The following is a 19,568-nucleotide window of genomic DNA, read 5'->3' on the forward strand; positions in this document are numbered from 1 at the left end:
AGTGTTTACAGTTTAGCAGCTAAACTTTAGCTGTGGGCACGATTCGCTTGCATAAGTGTTAAACAAAATGTTTTTATGTCATTATTTTAAGAACTGATTGGAGCACTATATTATTGTTTTATGTAAAGGTGCATGCTAGGGTTGCCAGGTTGTCACAACAAAACCCGCCCAATTGCTACTCAAAACTAGCCCAATCGTGTTTCGAGGGTGGTCCCCCTTTAAAAATCGCGTTCTGGGGTGTAAAATACACGCTTCCAGTCAGGGTTCCCCTGGTAAATTCACATTCCAGTGCCTAAATATGATGTTATTGGGGTCACTACAACCCGCAACATCAAAAACAACCGCAGACTTGGCAACACAGATGGTAGCGCTCGCTAACTTCCTCAAGCGCTCCTCTTTGTGCCAATCACAACAGGCTTGGCCAGCTGACCAATCAGAGCAGAGTAGGCTTATGGAAGGGAGGGGTTTACAGACATTTCGCTCAGAACTGAATCAAACGAACCGTTTCGAAATCATGGACAAATGACTATGTACAAATGTATATTCTGGGAAATTACAGTGTTTTCTGACCTTAGATGCATTTAAACCAGTTGTTTACTGATGATTCAAATGCAGTTTTGAGCAGTGTAGAGTAGCGCTTGTTGTTTGTCATTTCTCCGATCACAAATGCAGACATGGTTTTATGTTTACGCAGCGCAATGCAACGTAATGCGTAAAAAGACAATATAAATCATTATAATCCGTAATTATGTCCCCACTGGATGCAACAAATGCCTCGTTTATAATGGGTTTTAATGTTTTTGTCTCGTCGCTCCGGGACACGGTATCACAGTATGGTAAGGTGCGTAAGATTTCCGTCACACGCTCATGTTCTTTTTAGCAACATCATATGACCCCTTTAATAGCCCAGCAGTTTTAGAAAAGTAGAATTAAACAGCGCTGTGGTATTAATGACAGATTACTGATATTAGAGACGGAGAGAGAAAAAGAGAATTGGAGGTCACCTCTGTAACTGAGGAATACTCCACAATGGCCACCTTCAGTTCATCTATCTGTTTATTTTTCTGGAGAAGAAAGGCAGTTCTGTTATGATAGTGGACAAATATCATTTAAAATGATTGCAGATTGTATAAACATACCAAATGAATAATGATAACACTGAATGATTTTACTAATGACTAAAGCTAAATTCTTCTGTTAAGTTTTATAAACAACTTGTCTTTATTTGTCCATTAAAGTTTTCATATCAAATCATTGTCTTGGTGATATGCAAGATGCACTTACCTCCTGAATTATCGACTCCTTGTCAGCCAGAATGGCATCAAATGAATGAACTTGGACCTGAGTGTGCAAGAAAACATTCACCAATGACAGGGCTAAATTATTATTATTATTATTTTTTTTTGCATTCAAGACAAATCATGAGTGGGTAAATTAAATTAAGGCCTACCTGAAGGTCAGCATTAAGGTCACGGAGGTCACTGATCTTTTTCTGAAGCTCTTCTGCCTCCAGTGTGACTTTCATGTTCTTAATATATGATGAAGGAGAAATGTGGAGGAAGGAGGATAAAGAAAATGGAAAAAAGTAATGAATGAGAACCATTCAGTAAACTACAAGTCTGACACTTAGGTGGATGGATCTGAAAATGGGTAGAGCCATACCTCCTCTTGTAGTGCAGCAATTTTGGATACAAGACTCTGGTTTTCCCGTTCCTGTAGGAAACCAGAGCGAAAGGTTATAAAAGTGTTCATATTTGTTCTAATAATATACGTGTCAACGTCAATATGTGGTCAATAAACACCAGTGTGATGGTGTTTATCCAGCACCCAGATTTGTTTACTCTGGATGTTTGCATATCCTTGGTTTATATAATATTACTATCCATCTCATTACGGACATACTGCACATTATCTGTTTGCATTAGTTTATGAGACCTAGGAGTCTCATAATATGGCTTATTAACATCGGAACAGCCATCAATGAAGTTTGTGCCTCACCATCTGCTTTCTTTGAGCTGAGGCCTGAGCTCGACCCTCTTCTGAAGAGGTCAGGCTCAGCTTCATCTCCTCAACTTCCTCTTTAAGCATCTTCTCCTTCTGTAATAACTGCTGCCCCCTGCAGGATGAGGGAAGGGAGTGACGAGAGGAGAGTCTTAAGGCATGTTATGCACGAGAGAATTAATGATGATTAAGGGATTTAAGGCTTCAGAGGTTAAGGAAGACGACAGGTCAGACAGAAAGTGATAAGTCTGTACATTTTAGCTTGTGCTTTGAGCTCTTCATTTTCCTCGATGAGTTTCTGGTTGGTGTCTTCCATGTTTTCCACTGCCTGCTTCAGTTTACGAACTTCCTCCTGCAGCTTTAGGTTATTTAGCTGCAGATCTGCCACACAGAAGACCAGATCTGATGTCTCCCTGTACAGACACATACACAAATAACTGATCAAAATGCATCTCAAATGTCTGGAATGGGAATTATGTAGTGATCAAACATATATATATTGCATATAACATATATTTGGCAGTAATATATTAATTGCAACTTTTTTGTGTAAATATTTTTATATTTTGTTTTATTTTTAGTTGTGTAAAAAGTCATACAATGGCACAAATTATTCATTTTTCAAAAGCATCCAAGCATAAACCATTAGATCAAACGGTTTTTAAAGATCATAAGAAACTAATTGAGTCAACTGTGTCCAAAGTTTTGATAGATAGATACAGTTGATACAGTCTCATAAACCACATGTGCACTACTGTTAACTCTTTATCTATCACAAACAAACAACTCACACTCCTGAACTTACAGGTCAGCTCTGGAGGCTTCCCCTCCGAATGCTTCAAGACTACCTGAGGTCATATTTAGTAGAGCGGATCTTCTTGCTAAAGGAAACAAGAGGGGATTGATACAAAATTATAACAACATTAACAACAAAGAAAATATATGCAACATATGAAAAACAATGAGCTTTCGAGCAATCTGACATAGTCCAAAGAAGATCTCACCCAATAAACTGTCCCGTAGTTTGAATGATTCCTGTTGGGTGTCATTCTTTGAGTCCTTCCTAAGGGAAAAGGGGAAATTTGAGATGGACTTTGAGATTTTATCTAAAAAAACTTGTCATGAGGAAAGTGTTGGAAAGAAAGGCCTTGTGATCAAAACTGATTGTGGATTAATAGCAGACTGATGAAAATCTGCAATGTGTCTGTTGGCAACATCTACAAAAGACATACAGTACAGAATTGATTGCAAAAACAACTGCTTCTTATTAACTGACCATAGCCTTTAGCAAAATGATCAGGAGTTAAACAACCAGCAGATGTCTTCAGTTTTTTTTTGTCCTGTGCAATATTTCCCAAACTAAAAAGGCCTTTATTAAAGTAAATCAATGGCAATCACTGTTGTAAAGCATGGGGTATGTACTGTATATTCATGTCTTCATACCCCTGGTTGCGGCAATCATCGATCCACTCCTTCATGATGGCATGGTACGTGTCCAGGTCTATGGAGATGTCCTTGTGCTCTGGGTCCAGCATATTGCAGAGCTCCTCTAGGCCGCTGTCCTCTGAACTGCGGCAAGTGGTGTGTCTCAAGAAGTCCACAATGTGCGATACATAAACTTTACCTGCAACAGAAGGCTCTGTGTTACTATGGTTACAGTGGCTACAGTCACAGTGGCTACAGTCACAGAGAACCTGGGTCTTGTCAGATGCCATCCCACCTAGAAACTCTATCAGAAAGTTTGCAAAGTAACACCTACTTGCTCCGAGTCACCATGACCATGTGTCTGAGCATATCGAGGCAGTGTATGTATATATATATATATATATATATATATATAAATAAAGTCTGCGGGCTCTCATCTCTTTTAACATGCTTGAAAAAAAAAAACATTTTGCATTCTTCTAAATTGCCGTTGCCTTTATATAAGAAGAATGGCTGTAAATGAAAGCAGCTTTTGTCTCCTGTTAGCCTCTAGGTTTGAATGCGGGGAAGCATCTCTGCTGCTGGTCTGAATGAGTCAATGTGTTCAGATGCTCTTAGAGGTTACTTTAGTGAAACCAAACAAAAACACAAGTATTGTAATATTAGTCCGCTTCCCAACCTCCTGAGGAATAACACCTGTGAATTTGAGGGGGAAAGGAGCAGTTCAAATCTACAAGGTATCAAAAACCAATTGTTTTGCAAAATTGCACAAATGTCACATTAATGAAACTTCATGGGCTGAAAAGATCCACTGTCAATAGTATAGCAATATATGAAACACAGCTCACATTGAAGGCACTTTCAAACCAAGCTTTCTGTTGGTCAACTCAGCATGACCTACTTTGGTCAACTTTCTGTTGGTCAACTTGAAACGGTTGCAAAATCTGCATAAGTAAATCCTTAGTCCTCACGTATTGTGTGGATTCCAATTGAAATGACCAGATTTTACCCATAAAAATTTGCCGAACAAAGGTAAATGTGACTAACAATGCTATATTAGAATGTGTTATTCTATAAAGAAAAAATGGCCTGTCTTCGTAAACCTTAATTTAATTTTTAAAAATCTAAAAAATTTGACTCAAAAATGATTTTACGTTTTTATTGATTTCACTTAATATGTAAATTAAATTTGCTGAGAAACACCAGAAAACATTTCAAGAATAAGCTTAGCTATTATCTCCACCAAGTCTCTACAATATTCTGGTCCTTAGATGTGCATGAGGCCATCTTTTCCATCCGGCAGGTGTACATCACATTTTTCCACTGTCTTTTTGTCAATAGCGTAGCGATGTATAAAGCACAGCTCACACAGAAGTCACTAACAAACCAAGCAGCTTTTTCTGCTTCATATTTGTGTGACCAACTTGAGCCCAGTGCAAAATCTGCACAGGAAAATCTCTCATCCTCGAAATTCACGATCACGCAAATTCCTGTTGAAATGACTCGATTTCGCTGTGAAATTCACCTAATAATAAATGTAACCACACTTTTATTCATATCTATAGCACAAATGGTACAGAGTGATAACCAAGATAAGCAAGTTTACATGTAGGGTTAGACATTTGTTAAAATGCACAATATGACTGAAAAATAAACAACATAGAAGCAAAGAGGGAGTGACATATGTACCTCTGCACTGTGTGTCACAGGCCTGAAAAATAGTGTCCAACAGGTCTTCCTCACAAATCAGACTGACCTCAGCCATGTTCTCCTTCTTGGGCTCGGAGGGAAACAGAGATCCTGTTCAAAACACAAGAAAAACAAAAACATAGTCACTAGTATTAACAAAACATTTATAATTTTAAAAAAAGATAACTAAAAAGGTGATTCATTACCCTCGCCCAGTGAAAGTCTCTTGACCACGAGAGCCGGGTAGGCGAGTTCAGTGTCCATGTTAGAAATATCTGAGGAGAAGTTCAGGTTATACGAAAACAAGCCAGGAGCTGGGATCTTTGAGGTCTTCACCTCTGTGTCAGGCCCCTCCAGCAGGTTTTGTGTGGAGTAGCGTGGGGTAAAGTTAAAGTAATTGTCCCCAGTCTGGGCTGCTGGGGTGGAGCAGTTACGCCGAAACGGCCGACTGTACGTTGTTGTATTTCTCCTCTCCCCTAACATGCCCAGCATGCTGGTGGTGGTATAGGTGGCATTGCCAGGTGTGATTGGAGCACGAGGGGTGTTGGGGACAGACCCCGGTCCCGGGGAAGCTGTGGGGGTGAACATGCTCTCAGAGGAATTGCGGTCAGAGCCTCCGTCAGTTCGGACGGTACGCTTCTTCAGGATGGCCTCCAGGTTGACGTGCAGACCCGAGCGAGGGCTGTCGTAGCTGCTGGACTGGAATTTTGGGATCTGAAAGAGCGAGTTAACCTCTTGATCTCGCCGCTGGATGGTCTGCAGCTTGCGGCAGATGCTGTCCACTGGGTTGTGCCGTCTCGGGGTCACTCCGACATCCATGTTGGAGCGAACAAAGAGGGAAAGCCTCGATCTACAGGAGAGATATGAGTTAATTTGTTTAAAGTCTAAGACAGAGTGAATAGTTTTTGGCAGGTCTGTCATATGATCTCAAAAAGCTTGAAGAAGAAAAAAAAAAACCTGTTATACACTGCTGTTCAAAAGTTTGGGATCAGTAAGATTTTTAAAGTTTGAAAGAAGTCTCTTCTGTTCATCATGCTGCATTTATTTGACCAAAAATACAGAAAAACAGTAATATTGTAAAATATCATTAATATTTAAAATAATGTTTATCTATTCTACTTTAAAATATAATTTATTTCTGTGATGTAAAGCTGATTTTTCATCATCATTACTCAAGTCTTCAGTGTCACATGATCCTTCAGAAATCATTATAATGTGATTATTTATTATCAATGTTGGAAACAGTTGTGCTGCTTAATATTTTTTTGGAAACTGTGATACTTTTTTCAGGATTATTTGATGAATAAAGTTAAAAAGAACAGCATTTATTTAAAATAGAAAAATGTAAAACAAAAAAACATAACAAATCTTACTGATCCCAAACTTTTGAACGGCAGTGTATGTATATATTATATAATATAATAATATATTATATATTTTCATTATATCGCATAGTATAATTAATATATAGTTTAGATACAGTTGATATGCTTTACACAATCGCATTGTGCTTGTTAATGAAATTATAGAAAACAGATAACATGCTATACAATATAAAAGCCCATTACATGTTTAAACGGTCACTGCATTATTTGCTTAATTATATGGATGACGTGAAAAAAATAAGTAGAATTGAAAAACTCACACCTTTATTTTAAAATATTCTCAAAGTCTCATCTCATATATATATACACAACCAAAACTATCAAAAAACATACCAACCTGTCAAAATCCGACTAATGGCGAATCAAACATAAACTTTACACAAACTGACAGACGTAAAACGTTTGTGCCACTTTCAAGATGAAAATAAGGGCCACCTTCAGTTTCATGTGGTGTGTCTGTTATCTTTAGATAATATTTATAAGGGACAAGCAAATACTGAGACGCCAAGGTTGGGAAAAACAAACAAACCTGAATTAGCTCAAATGTTGACGCCGCAGTCGGTTCACAAATACTAGCGTGTGTGAAGCGCCAAACAGCTGATCGAAGGCCTTATTAAAACATGCGGCGCACTGACACCGTGCGTCCAATGATGGAACTGCAACTGACAGAGGGCGAAATTGGATTGCAGTGCTGTAATGTAACTAACTAATAATACTTCGTTACAGTATTTAAGTTTTTTGGGGAAGAATCTGTAGTTTACTTGAGTTTTTTTTTATTTCTGTCAACTTTCACTTTTACTCCACTACATTTCCCAATTAAAATGTATACTTTTACATTTCCCCGAAGCACGTGACTGCAAGAAAGCAGGTTTGACGAATCAGTGGTCTGGCTGCGTCCCAATCGGTCCCAATGTGCCAACTTATACTACGCCCTTAAAGTATGTACTCTTTTGGTGAAGAATCAGTACACACTTTTGAGTGTGTAGTAGAAGAGTAGAGGCAAGCTTTGGGACATACTTTCACATCATACAATTGCTTAATGGTCCACTCTGTCGCATAGTTACACGCACCCTGTCACCATAAACTGACCTGTCAGTCATCTTGTCACAGTTAACATCCTCTACAATTACATATAACACAGATAACATCAAATAAATATTTCACCAGGTTAAATGTTGATTATTAGTAACTCAAACCCCTTTATCTAAACCTCTCGACTTAACCGTCTGTCGCGCACATCTGTAGTTTTTAACACTTTTTGTTTTTTTTTTATTTGAAAAAACTTTTCATTGAACTTTTTATTCATGTTTGTAGTTCTGAACCGAATACTTCGCCGAAGTGCAATGGATTGTGGGTAATATTAGCCATTAGTGTGTGCACGGATCCACACACTTCAAAAATCTACCTGAAATAGTAGACCATCCAGGGACTTCTGGTATACTCTTTTCAATTTACTATGCTTTGGGACGCACTTATTTTAATCTCACATACTATTTAGAATGGATAGTATGAACATTGGGACACAGGGCTAAAAAACACCTTTGCTCTTGTGCTTTCAACCCTTTGAAGTTCTCACTCTGGAGGGTAAACCCTTTGAAGAGATTAGGGCATAGGGATGAGCCCTTCCGAATGGAAGGCAGGGACAGTCAAAAGCTTCGTTCTTGAATGAATCAGCCGTTTGAATGAATCGGTTGAATCTCAATGATTCACTCATTAACAGGGACTTGCTGCCACCTACTGGCGGTTTTAATTTCACATTTCAACTATTTTTTTTTCATGTTTTAAATCATTTCAAATATCAGTAGTCAACGATTTATGTTTAAAACAAAGCATTATTTAGGCATTTGTAACTGCAGGTTAAATGCATCCATGTCCCCTCTGAGCTACATTAAACTGTGTAAATACATATAAATGCCACTTCAGATGCAGATTCCAGAAATGATTTCTTATGTTGGAATGAAAGAGACTAATACCGGATGAAGTGCCTCTTATGCTTACCCAAATATACAAAATGGAAGAAAGAGTTCAAACTGAACACAATCTTGCTGCTCAAACTGTGTAACATTTTTTTAATATTTGCTCCTTTTCCATTTTGCATTTACTTGTACTTTTACTTTCAATACTAAAGTATTTTTAATATTTAAAAAAATATATATATATTTTCATACTTTCGTACATTAAATATCACATAGCCTACTTTAAAACTTTTACTCAAGTAATATTCTAATATTCCTTCTACCAAAGTCATTTTCTGGTAAGATATCTATACTTTTACTTAAGTGTGGATTTCAGGTACTTCATCCACCACTGTATGATTCATTGATTCCTCATATTTTCCCTCAAATTGAGCATATTATTAAAATATCTATAATATATACGCACATTTAAAATATGCTATATAAAGAGCAAAAAATAAGGAACTAAATAATAACTTTTTTGACCACGTGCATATATTTTAAATCTAAAAAATACAGGTCAATGGAAACCTATTTATTGCAGTTCAACAGGCATTCTGCAATTCCCCTCTCTGCCAGTGCTATGCATAATAACAAAGCGATGTATAGGAAATTGCTGTGGTGGTGTTAGTTGCAATTTAGTATCTTGGGAGAAAAGAAAACAAAAAGGGCTTTTTATCAGGGGGGCTTTAGCTGTACCTTAGCATGTGCCTTATATTTTTAAATATATGATGTTCCATGCCAAGTACCAATATGATATCCATCCCATAATTTCTAAAGTACCAAGGTTTTTTTTCTCCATTCACATAATCAAGAATTTCTAATGATTGCACAAAATGTGCATTTCCGTCATAGTACACTCTCAAACATGCTTTGTTTGTTTTAGCACATTGGCTTTGATATGGTGTAACGTTAATCTGAAAGAGGTTTACAGACGGCGCACATTTCATCATGGCGAGCGTTGCATCAGCCACGAACGCACCATCATCTCAAGAGGTAAAGGCGCGCATCGCATTCATAGCGTTTTTTTCAACCATAAATATAACACGTCTATGTTTTCAACCTTCATGTGTTTGATAAATGTAGTTAAACCAAGTCATATTGTGTCTTAAAACCGCGTATGTCGGCATGTGCGCGCTCTCTGTCGTGGCACATAGGTTTTCACTTTTTTGTAACTAATTTTTCTGTATTGCATTGAAATGGACAACAACTCAGACAATATATTGTGTTATATGTTTTATAACGTGTATATTATCTTCAAAGGTCATGTATGTATGCGTTCGTCAGACTGACGTTGTGTTTACGCGCGTCATGATGTAGGTTATTGATACGTCACTAGACTAATGAAATAGGTAGGCAAAGTCCCCTGTTAGGGTTGTTGTTGTTTTTTATTCAATTATAAAATAAAGTTCCAGTTACATTTTATGTTTACATTCTTTCCAGGTTAAAGGCACCTGGATTACTACCTTATGCTGTCAGCAAAAAGCTAATGTTCATATTTTGTATTTATATTTTTGTTAATTATTGTTTTATATATAAATATTCTTTATTAAATTGAAATCTGATAAGGTTTTTCCACATTTTTACTGTGCTTGATATAGCTATAAAAAAGGCATTTATTACTAATTGTTCTTTGGCTATTATTTTTAACCTTCACCTTCTGTTCAGACCATTATGCCGAGTTCACACTGCACGATATTAGCCCGATTTTTCACTCGCCGACAGGTTACAAATCTTCTGTAAACATTGCAAGTGTAATGAAGGTCACTGCATGGAGGTGCAATTCAACCCAGCTGATTGGTCACTAAAAACTCACTCGCATATCATTTCATGTTTCAAGCCACTTCAAGTTATTTTTGTGACCGAACATGATGATGTGTAAAGGGGGTGAGTTCATCAGGGGTGTAATATACTTATTTGCTATACTTAAGAATTTTTTTTTTCCGGAGCAGGGATCTATTGCAATTGAAAATTACAATTCTGTACAATTCTGTAGACCTCCAAAGTAAAAAGGTTATATTTATAAGGTTGTCATATACTTATTATTTTTAAGTATTATGTTGGATAATTTGCACTTTTCTTGGGTGTTATTGAAACTGAATACTTGCACTCTTGCTCAGTTACATTTCTAAGGCAAAAATTATACTTTTTACTCCATTTAGACCTCCAAAGTACAAAGTCTATTTTTCGCAGGTCATCATGACTTGACTTGAGTCTGACTCCGTGTAAATTCTATTTAGACAAAACTATGCTCATTCGTCCTTGTGAGGAAACATCTTATCGTTCACCACAGCACAGTGTTTGACCTAAAGAAATATGTTATAATTATAGCTGCTGCTGTAGCAGAAAATGCAGACACTTGGTTGGTGACCACTCTATAAACAGACAAACTAAATACAAAGGTCTCAGTTTCAGGATGGAGGTTGTTGTGTTCTGTTGACAGTCAGGACTTTTTTTTTTCTACTAGCTACTTGAATGTTTAAATAGAGTTATTTAAGTGATATTCTAGATATTTTGTAAGGGAATACATTGTTAAGAGCATGGAAATGTAAGACCAACATTGCTTATTCTTTTATAAGAGAGCAGTATAAGAAATTAGTGAAGAGCATCAGCACTCTAAGTAACATTCCTTCACATTTTAAGGTACTTAAAGTGCCAAAGTACTTCGGAAATGTATCAAATTAAATGTGTTTGCATATCTGATTGGATATTCCAGTTTCAAATATGCTTATGCTCATATTATATGTTGTATTTTTGTTCCCTTTTAGGAACTTGAGAATAATGGTATGGCTGGCAATGCCTCTAGCTTTAAGGTAAGGCATATTATATACACATATTACAGATTACTATATATTAGGGGTGTAACGGTACACGTATTCGTACCGAACCGTTTCGGTACGGGTCTTTCGGTTCGGTACGCATGTGTACCGCACGAATACAGTTTTTTTTTTTTTCCCTTCTTCTCAGGGTATTATTTATAAGTTAATTTAAAAACTGCATTGTGCAATTTACATGTTTGCATACAATTTTTTTGATTTTTTAAATTTATTTATATATTTTTTTAAGTTGAGTGTTGATCATCTATTTAAAAATAAATAGCAATTAAATTTAAGTTTGGGTTAAGTTGTTAGGCCTAATTGTAACCTTATAATGTAAAAGGGCTCCCTATAGTTTTAAGCATAAGCTGAGGTAGATTTTTATCACTAAGAAAATGTAAACTATAACTGAATGTATTTAAAGAAAGAGCAACTTGTTCAGTAAACCATTTAAAAAAAAAAAAAAGTTTCCCCCCTGCTGTACCGAAATCATACCGAACCGTGATGTTAAAACCGAGGTACATACCGAACTGTCATATTTGTGTACCGTTACACCCCTATATATATATATATATATAGTGTAATAAACAGCACTTGCCTTTAGCGAAATGTCCAATGGCATCATTCTGATGTTTGATAGATACACCAGACAATTAGAAACTCTCCTCAGTCAAAACTTGATTCTTTCTCTGATAAATCCACTTTTCTTATGGTCTTATGGTCGTTTCAGTGTCCACATACTGTTTCTAAAATTCATAGCATAATGAAAAAGCATTTTGAGTGGCTATACAAGCTTAGTTGAGTCTTAGTTTCTTTTGAGTAGACTCATGGTAGATTCCTTGTTCCATAGCGTATTTTGACCTCCATGGCTCCAAAATGTGACCTTGGACCTCTCTTTTTGGCAGTTACCAGAAAGGTCCTAGCTCTTCCAAGATCCCGTGCTGAAAAGAGAATCCAGTCTCTCCGATCACTGTAACCCCTGTCAATCAAGCTTGGCTTAGCTTTGGGCATGCTCTCTGTCTCTCTCTACCTTTCTCTGACTCAGGTGGTGATTAAGCCTGAGTTCTTTTCAACACAGGCTAGATCACACCATTGCCATAAAGTAAACATAGTATTATAGACAAATATCTGCAATCATGCCTTAGGTTGGTGGCTGCTTACAAAATTAGAGCATTTATATAGTGTATGGATGAGAGAAAGATCTAAAAATAAAACAGTTTTTAATTCTGATCAGTTGATTCATTGAAATGATTCGAATAAAAAGAATGATTCATTCACAAATCAGGCATTGCTATTTTAAATTTGACATTTGAAATGTATGATACTTATATATTTGCATCCTTGCTCCAGTCCCTCATTCCCTGTGCGTAATTGCATGGGAAAGAGTGACAAGTACATTTAGCAAATGGAGAATAATTATATTTCAATGGTTTAATGTTATAATTCAATATTCTCCATTTTTGTGTACATTCACAAAAATATAAAGCCCCCCTCAATTTTATACTTCCATCACCAGTTTTGCAGTTTGTGAGAGAATGCTAATGTTTTGCTAGTGAACACAAAATAATTTACATTTTTTTCTTCTATCACCATGTCCTCTTTGGGGCTTGTCACACTCATTGCAGAAATGACCGAAGAAGACAAAGATAAATTCCAAAACACACAGAGTTTAATAAAGATCCACACAATAATCCACATAAGGTACAGAAACAACGCAACTTCCAAAGACGAGACCAGACCACTAACACAGGAAAAGGTTTAACTTAAATACACTGACAAACAAGGTTAATTAATGGTACACGGCTGAACAGAACAAATTAATGACACTAGTAACCATGACAACCAAAGATGAGTGGGAAATAATTAATAATAATTTATGCATTTAGCAGACTCTTTTATCCAAAGCAACTTACAGTGCATTCAGGATATACATTTTTTTACCAGTATGCATGTTTCCTGGAAATTGAACCCACGACCTTTTGCGCTGCTAACGCAATGCTCTACCACTGAGCCACAGGAACATGTGGAAAACAGGGGAAAAAATAAAGGAAACAATGAAACTAATGAAAACAAACTAAAAGTCCAATAAACAGAAACAAACTAACATATTTGTGACAGGGCTCCATATGTTGGATTGTACTGGCATTTTTGGGTGGACCATTCCTTATTGTACATACTCTTAAATTAAATCATTTTAAGAGCACATACTAGCATTAGTTGAGTATCAGTGAACATGAAATATCAAAAAAAAAAAAAAAAAAGCTTCAATCTGGTAATGGACATCCAACATACTTTCTAAAACCTCATACATGAAATCTCATATCAAAAGGCACAAACGTGAGCTGGTGCTAAAATAAGGCTTTTTGCATAGGTGTTTATTTTTGGGTTCATCATGGCAGCGTGCAAAGCATTGTTTGTCTATTGATGAGGATAATCACATTTAAGCTTCTTGAAGGGACTGTATGAGGTCACACACGGCAATGACTTGATGGCCACAAAGCACCTCTCATTACAATGGAACCTCAACAAAATGATAGCTTTCCAAGAAAGCACTGTGTCTGATCATTCTTTATACTATGTAAAAGTACTAATTAGCATACTAAGTAAAGAACTGAAAACACCATCATCAACAACAATAATACCACTTCTGTTGACCATCACTGTAAATCTGCCAACATGATTGCTCTCGAGACTCAACAGAGATTACAGATGGTTGTTCAATTGGATCTAGCATATTTATAGTCAAGTACTCACAAAGAACTCGTAAACTGAGGTGTCAGACTGCACAGTCCTCAGATTCGTGCTGCTTTACGAGTCAGCGCCTGAAAAAGAAAGCACCATAAACAGTGTCTCAGAGCTGATATTGTTTTAATTGACAATCCATGAATTAGACAGATGGACTGATGTCATTACATTTGATAAAAAATGTTTTGTATATATGTGTATGTATATATAATTGTATTGCTATAATAAAGTATATAAATTTAAATAAATGTTTACTTTAACCGCAGCACAGGCAGATATAAGTATATATATATATATATCTGCCTGTGCTGCAGTTAAACAAACCTTTGCTAATAAATGCTGAGGCAGTGCGATGCTCACCTTTCCACCATAATCTGGGATTACAGAGGGTTTCTGAAGGAACATGTAATCTGTGACAGTGTCTAATCTCAGAGTTTCAGAGTTTGAGTGCATTTCTGTCAGGGAGAGTGATCCACAGAGCTAAATGGAGTGATAGAGAGATGGATTTCACAGACTGACCCTATTCTGTGTCTGTAAAAAGCTCTTGGCTGGTGTATTATGTCATCTGATGCTGTTTATTTTTGGCTGCGTTCTGTCTAGGCCTCAGACACTGTGATACAGTTAGCACAGACCCATAAGCCAAAACCTGACCCAAATGGCCTGGTGTTTGGGACGCTCTTCACTGACCACATGCTGACCATTGAGTGGATTCTTGAGGAAGGCTGGCAGAAGCCACACATCCAGCCTTTTGGGAACCTGTCCATACATCCAGGCTGCTCTGCCCTGCATTACTCTGTACAGGTCTGTCCTGGCCATCTGGAGTTTCATCTGTGTGGTTAGACATCAACTGTTACAGCTAATAATTAGCATATTTTTAAAATGTTTAAATGTAAATATGTACTGCCTGCAGCTTTTTGAGGGTATGAAGGCGTACCGGGGGCCAGATAGCAAAGTGCGTCTCTTCAGACCCATGATAAACATGAAGCGGATGCTGAAGTCCGCCCACAGGGCCTGTCTGCCTGTAAGATTAACGTTTCTCCCCTCTCTACTGCATCCACATTCAGTTTTAATCAAGTTACAGACACAAAACTGCATGTCTGTTTCTGTAGAGTTTTGATGGTGCAGAGTTGTTGGAGTGCATCAGGAAGTTGGTGGAGGTGGATCAGGATTGGGTACCTCACTCAGACTCTGCCAGTTTGTACATCCGTCCCACCTTCCTGGGCACAGAGGTTAGAGCTACACAAAGCCCTCATAATCTCATTTTGACTATTTTTAGCTTTTTATATCTTGCAATTCACAAAAGCATATCTGTGCATATAAATGAAGACATGTAACCTATGTAACCAACCTGTAATCTATATTTTCTGTACATATGCCTGTGTGTGCAGCCCACCCTTGGTGTCAAGAAGCCCTCCAAGGCATTACTGTTCGTCATCCTCAGTCCTGTGGGCTCATTCTTCAGCACGGGAGCTAAACCAGTGTCTCTGTGGGCTGACTCCAAATACATCAGAGCCTGGAGAGGAGGGACAGGCGACTGCAAGATGGGAGGGTGAGTGAATGAGAGAGATTTCAATGTGCCTGAGTATCTACAAAAAAAAAACACTACATAACACTAATTGAATGAGGAGCATTGTTGCAAGCTTATTGGCGCATTCTTAGTCTTGATCCAAATATGTGCAAGCTTGGTTTAATACTGAAAGCTTCATAGTAGACTTCGGATTTGTGCGTGCTAACAGCCATGTTTTAAATCTGTGCAGAGCGTTTCAGCAAAGCAGGCAGTGCTGTATGTATCAACCTCTGAAGGAATGATAGCGCCACTAGAAAATGGGGTTTTTCAGGGCTAAGACAGAGCTTTGTTTGTGAACGTGAAACCTCCATTTTTTAGGAACTATGGCGCATCTATCTATGCTCAGTATAAGGCAGTGGATTACGGCTGTCAGCAGGTTCTGTGGCTGTACGGGGACGACCAACAGATCACAGAGGTCGGCACCATGAACCTTTTCCTCTACTGGATCAATGAAAAAGAAGGTGATGGCTGTTTACATTTGTAAAACATTACTTTTTCACTCTCTGTTTTGATAGACAAAGTATTTTGGTTATGTATATTTACTTTAACCGAAAATACAGAGTATGTGGAAGTCAAAGTATATGGAGGTCAAAGTAAATTAGCTGGACCTTCAAAATGCCACAATCAATGATTTAGATTCTCGTGGAAGCTTATTTCTGCCAAAGAATAAAAAAAGGTAATTGTGACATTTCTTATCTCACAGTTCTGTGAATTGTAAGATATCAACTCAGAACTGAGAGTTAAAACTCATGTTAAAACTTTTAAAAAGTCTGAATTTTTTTCTCAGAAGTCAGAAATGCAAGTTTCTATCTTGCAATTACAAATTTATATTGCAATTCTGAGTTTATATCTCGTAATTCCAAGTGTATATCTCACAATTCTTAATTGCAAGAAAAAAGTCACAATTGTGAAATAAAAAGTCAGTTACCTTTTTATTATTTTATTATTTTTTTTTTGTTCCATGGTGGACATAAGCTCCTCTACTAAAGACCTCTAGCGGTCTAAAAGAAAATGACAGTTCACAGCAACTTTCTAATTTCATTATTACAGACATAATATTTGAAAAAAAGTTTAAGATGAAAAACCTATGTTTTTTTTCTTTCCAGAGGAGGAGCTTGCAACACCACCTCTAGATGGCATTATTCTGCCGGGCGTTACACGGCAAAGCATCTTAGAACTTGCTCGCAAATGGGTAAAACCAGTCAAAACCTTACTGTCAGGAAAAAAGTGCAAAAATTTATCTTTAGGGGTACAACAGCTTGTCAATTTCACCCTCATGTTGCTCCAAACCTGTATGACTCTCTTTCTTTTGTGGAACACAATAGAAGATATTTTGAAGAATGTTCATAACATCTTCAGGTCCCATTGACTTCCATTGTATTTTTTGTCCATACAATTCAAGTCAAATTGGAACTGACACTGTTTAGATACCAACATTCTTCAAATTATCTTCTTTTGTGTTCCACTGAAGAAAGAGGGTCATACATGTTTGGAGTGAATTACTACAGAATTTTCATTTTTGGGTGGACTGTCCCTTTAAGGTACTACTTTGAACCTTAGGGGTAAATAGTTAGAACGTTGTCCCTTTTAAGGGCACTGCCCCAGTGACATTTTTTGTGTGAGTGTTTGGTTCAAAGCTTCATTTTATCTAACAGGGTGAGTTCAAAGTATCCGAGCGCTATTTGACCATGGCTGACCTGCGGCAGGCTCTGGAGGAAAACCGAGTGAGGGAGATGTTTGGTTCTGGAACTGCTTGTGTTGTTAGTCCAGTTGGCAGGATCTTGTATCAGGGAGAGGTGAGTTTAGTTTATTTTGGATGGCTAGAGCACCGCACACTGATTCAGTATCAAAACATACTGGCGAATCAACAGATATCTACCTCTGGGTCAACATCTTGGCCAATTTCTGGAGCTTAACAAATTTTCAACATGTTTTTCTTAAACTAATTACCTGCCATATAGAATCTGCATATTCCATGTGAAGGAAGCTTTCCTCCACTTGCCTCCAGACTGCTAAAGGAGCTCACAGATATTCAGGTAAGACACTACACACACTTACAACACACTGCATGACATATTTTATAGCCCTATATAATGTATGTTAGTGTTATATGTAAGTGTTTAGAATGTAATTAATATTTCATGATGCTGTTAAAACAATTTAAGCAAAACTCTTTTCTGATTATGTCTTGAGCTGGTTGATAATGCTTTCTTTAACTTAGCTTACAGTGGTGTCATTGAATGTGCATTTAAATGCACTTAGAAAAATGTAATTGGCAAATTAGAAATAAAGCAAAATAGACAGGGTGTCATTCAGTGTTTCACTAAATGGCAAACAAATACATTCAAACTATGTTAGTTTTGAAATTGTGTCTGAAATAGGTTTCAGGAATTTATATATTTTACTGTCATGGGAAAGTTTGTTTAGTTTTTTCCTGTAGTTTGCAGTTTATTCATTCATTCGTTCTGCTTAATCTACCTTTTAATATTTAATTTATATAATATTATTTCATAAAATATATAACATTTCATTAAATAATTATTTGCATATTTATTTTATTTGCTGTCATGGTGGAACACTTGTTTAAGTGAGATTAGAGAGATTTTTGTTCATTTATGTGGTGAAGGGAACCAAAATGGGGCCTAAACATTGGGTTGTTGCGCCCTCATCTGGTGAAATGGAAGAATTAGGATATTTTTGGTCTTTCAATTTTTATTATTTGTTGTAGAACTTCTCAACAAGAACAAAAACCATTTAACCTCCACCTTTCCATCCCAACACACATTGGACAAATAGAACAATCAGAACAAAATCATATTGTGTCATTTTGTTTTTCATCTTTTTGCTCTTTTGCAGTATGGACGGACCCCCAGTGACTGGTCTTACATCGTATAAAAGAACCTCACCGATGTCAACGTACACAAACTCTTCAAGACATTTAAAACATGCACATCGTACAAAAAAAAGCTTTATTTGTGGGTATATGGAATAATTACTTGCCACGTTCATGTATGTTTTGTTTTGTACAAAGTTTACCAGCTAACTAAAACCTAGTCTAGCAATAATATGTTGCTCTTTAGCATATTAATCCACTGAGATGCCTCCTCATAGTCACAGTTTATTCTAATCATCAGAAACCAGCAAATCACAGTTGGTGACCAACTGCTTTGTTAAAACTAGCTAAAATTGCTGTTATATGAGGTATATGAGATATTTCCACACTGTATAGTTAGATTCAACATTCAGTGGAACTATAAATGTACTTCACTATTGATGCTGTTAGTAATATGCAATTACTGTATCATTGCACAAGCTCTTTAAACTTATGGAAGACATTTATAGATATTTAAGATAGTATGTTATTGTGGTAGAAATTTATTTTTTAAAAACGTTTGTATTTTTTGATTTAATTGTTATAACATATTTAACATTTTGAAAGAACATGTTAACATGTTTAACATCTAAAAAAATTTTAATGTTGTAATGTTTAATTTTAGCTGATAATAGTAGTTAGTAACAGATGATTTTTTTTTAAATGATTCCATTCCAAGCGCACAAACTCCGAGTTATATTTGATGGAGATCCTTTTTGCACCCAAAGGGAACCTTAAAATCCACCGTATATTTGTTTAAAGATGTTTGTATGATTGAACTGATCCGTCATTTATTGTAGACCTTTGTTGCAAGGAATAAGATCTTAACAGTTACAAAAGCACAAATAAATTAAATAATATAGATTTAGAAATGTGTTATACTGTTAAGTATTGTTAATTGCCAAAGTATTTTAATGGTGTACTGAGTATTTTGTGATGTGATATCAGAGAAAAAAGAAAAAAAAAGTGTATCATGCTTGCTTGCTTCATTCATTAATTCTTCTGCTTAATATACCTGATAATATTTCAGTCATGTATAATATTAATAATAATTTAATTAAAAAAATTATAATAAATTTTTATTTGCTGTCATTGGGTGGAACACTTGTTTAA

At 36.5% G+C, this 19,568-nt stretch overlaps 2 protein-coding genes across 3 annotated transcripts in view; one reads left to right on the plus strand and one right to left on the minus strand.

Moving 5' to 3' along the window:
- Nucleotides 1-12,170, minus strand: part of lrmp (lymphoid-restricted membrane protein) — a 31,126-nt gene extending 18,956 nt beyond the window's left edge. Inside the window, 12 exon segments of the mRNA XM_016558738.1 lie at nt 1,005-1,064; nt 1,285-1,341; nt 1,451-1,528; nt 1,663-1,713; nt 1,999-2,116; nt 2,256-2,414; nt 2,807-2,882; nt 3,006-3,064; nt 3,445-3,625; nt 5,116-5,226; nt 5,322-5,965; nt 11,870-12,170. Coding sequence (XP_016414224.1) covers nt 1,005-1,064; nt 1,285-1,341; nt 1,451-1,528; nt 1,663-1,713; nt 1,999-2,116; nt 2,256-2,414; nt 2,807-2,882; nt 3,006-3,064; nt 3,445-3,625; nt 5,116-5,226; nt 5,322-5,934 — 1,563 coding nt within the window. The 5' untranslated portion in view covers nt 5,935-5,965; nt 11,870-12,170.
- Nucleotides 9,394-19,112, plus strand: bcat1 (branched chain amino-acid transaminase 1, cytosolic). 2 transcript variants are annotated; one of them, XM_016558739.1, is made up of 11 exons: nt 9,394-9,451; nt 11,224-11,268; nt 14,617-14,817; nt 14,927-15,037; nt 15,126-15,245; nt 15,405-15,565; nt 15,902-16,044; nt 16,690-16,775; nt 17,239-17,379; nt 17,545-17,619; nt 18,440-19,112. In XM_016558739.1, exons 1-11 carry the CDS (start codon nt 9,407-9,409, stop codon nt 18,476-18,478), a joined length of 1,167 nt encoding a protein of 388 aa, XP_016414225.1. In that variant the 5' UTR covers nt 9,394-9,406; the 3' UTR covers nt 18,479-19,112. The 2 variants fall into 2 exon arrangements, with proteins under 2 accessions (XP_016414225.1, XP_016414226.1); XM_016558740.1 differs by lacking the exon at nt 9,394-9,451 and adding an exon at nt 10,287-10,342.
- Nucleotides 19,113-19,568: the final 456 nt, after the last annotated feature.

The sequence above is a fragment of the Sinocyclocheilus rhinocerous genome, unplaced genomic scaffold (genome assembly GCF_001515625.1).
Source record: "Sinocyclocheilus rhinocerous isolate Xijiao unplaced genomic scaffold, SAMN03320098_v1.1 scaffold258, whole genome shotgun sequence".
Taxonomy (NCBI): Eukaryota; Metazoa; Chordata; class Actinopteri; order Cypriniformes; family Cyprinidae; genus Sinocyclocheilus; species Sinocyclocheilus rhinocerous.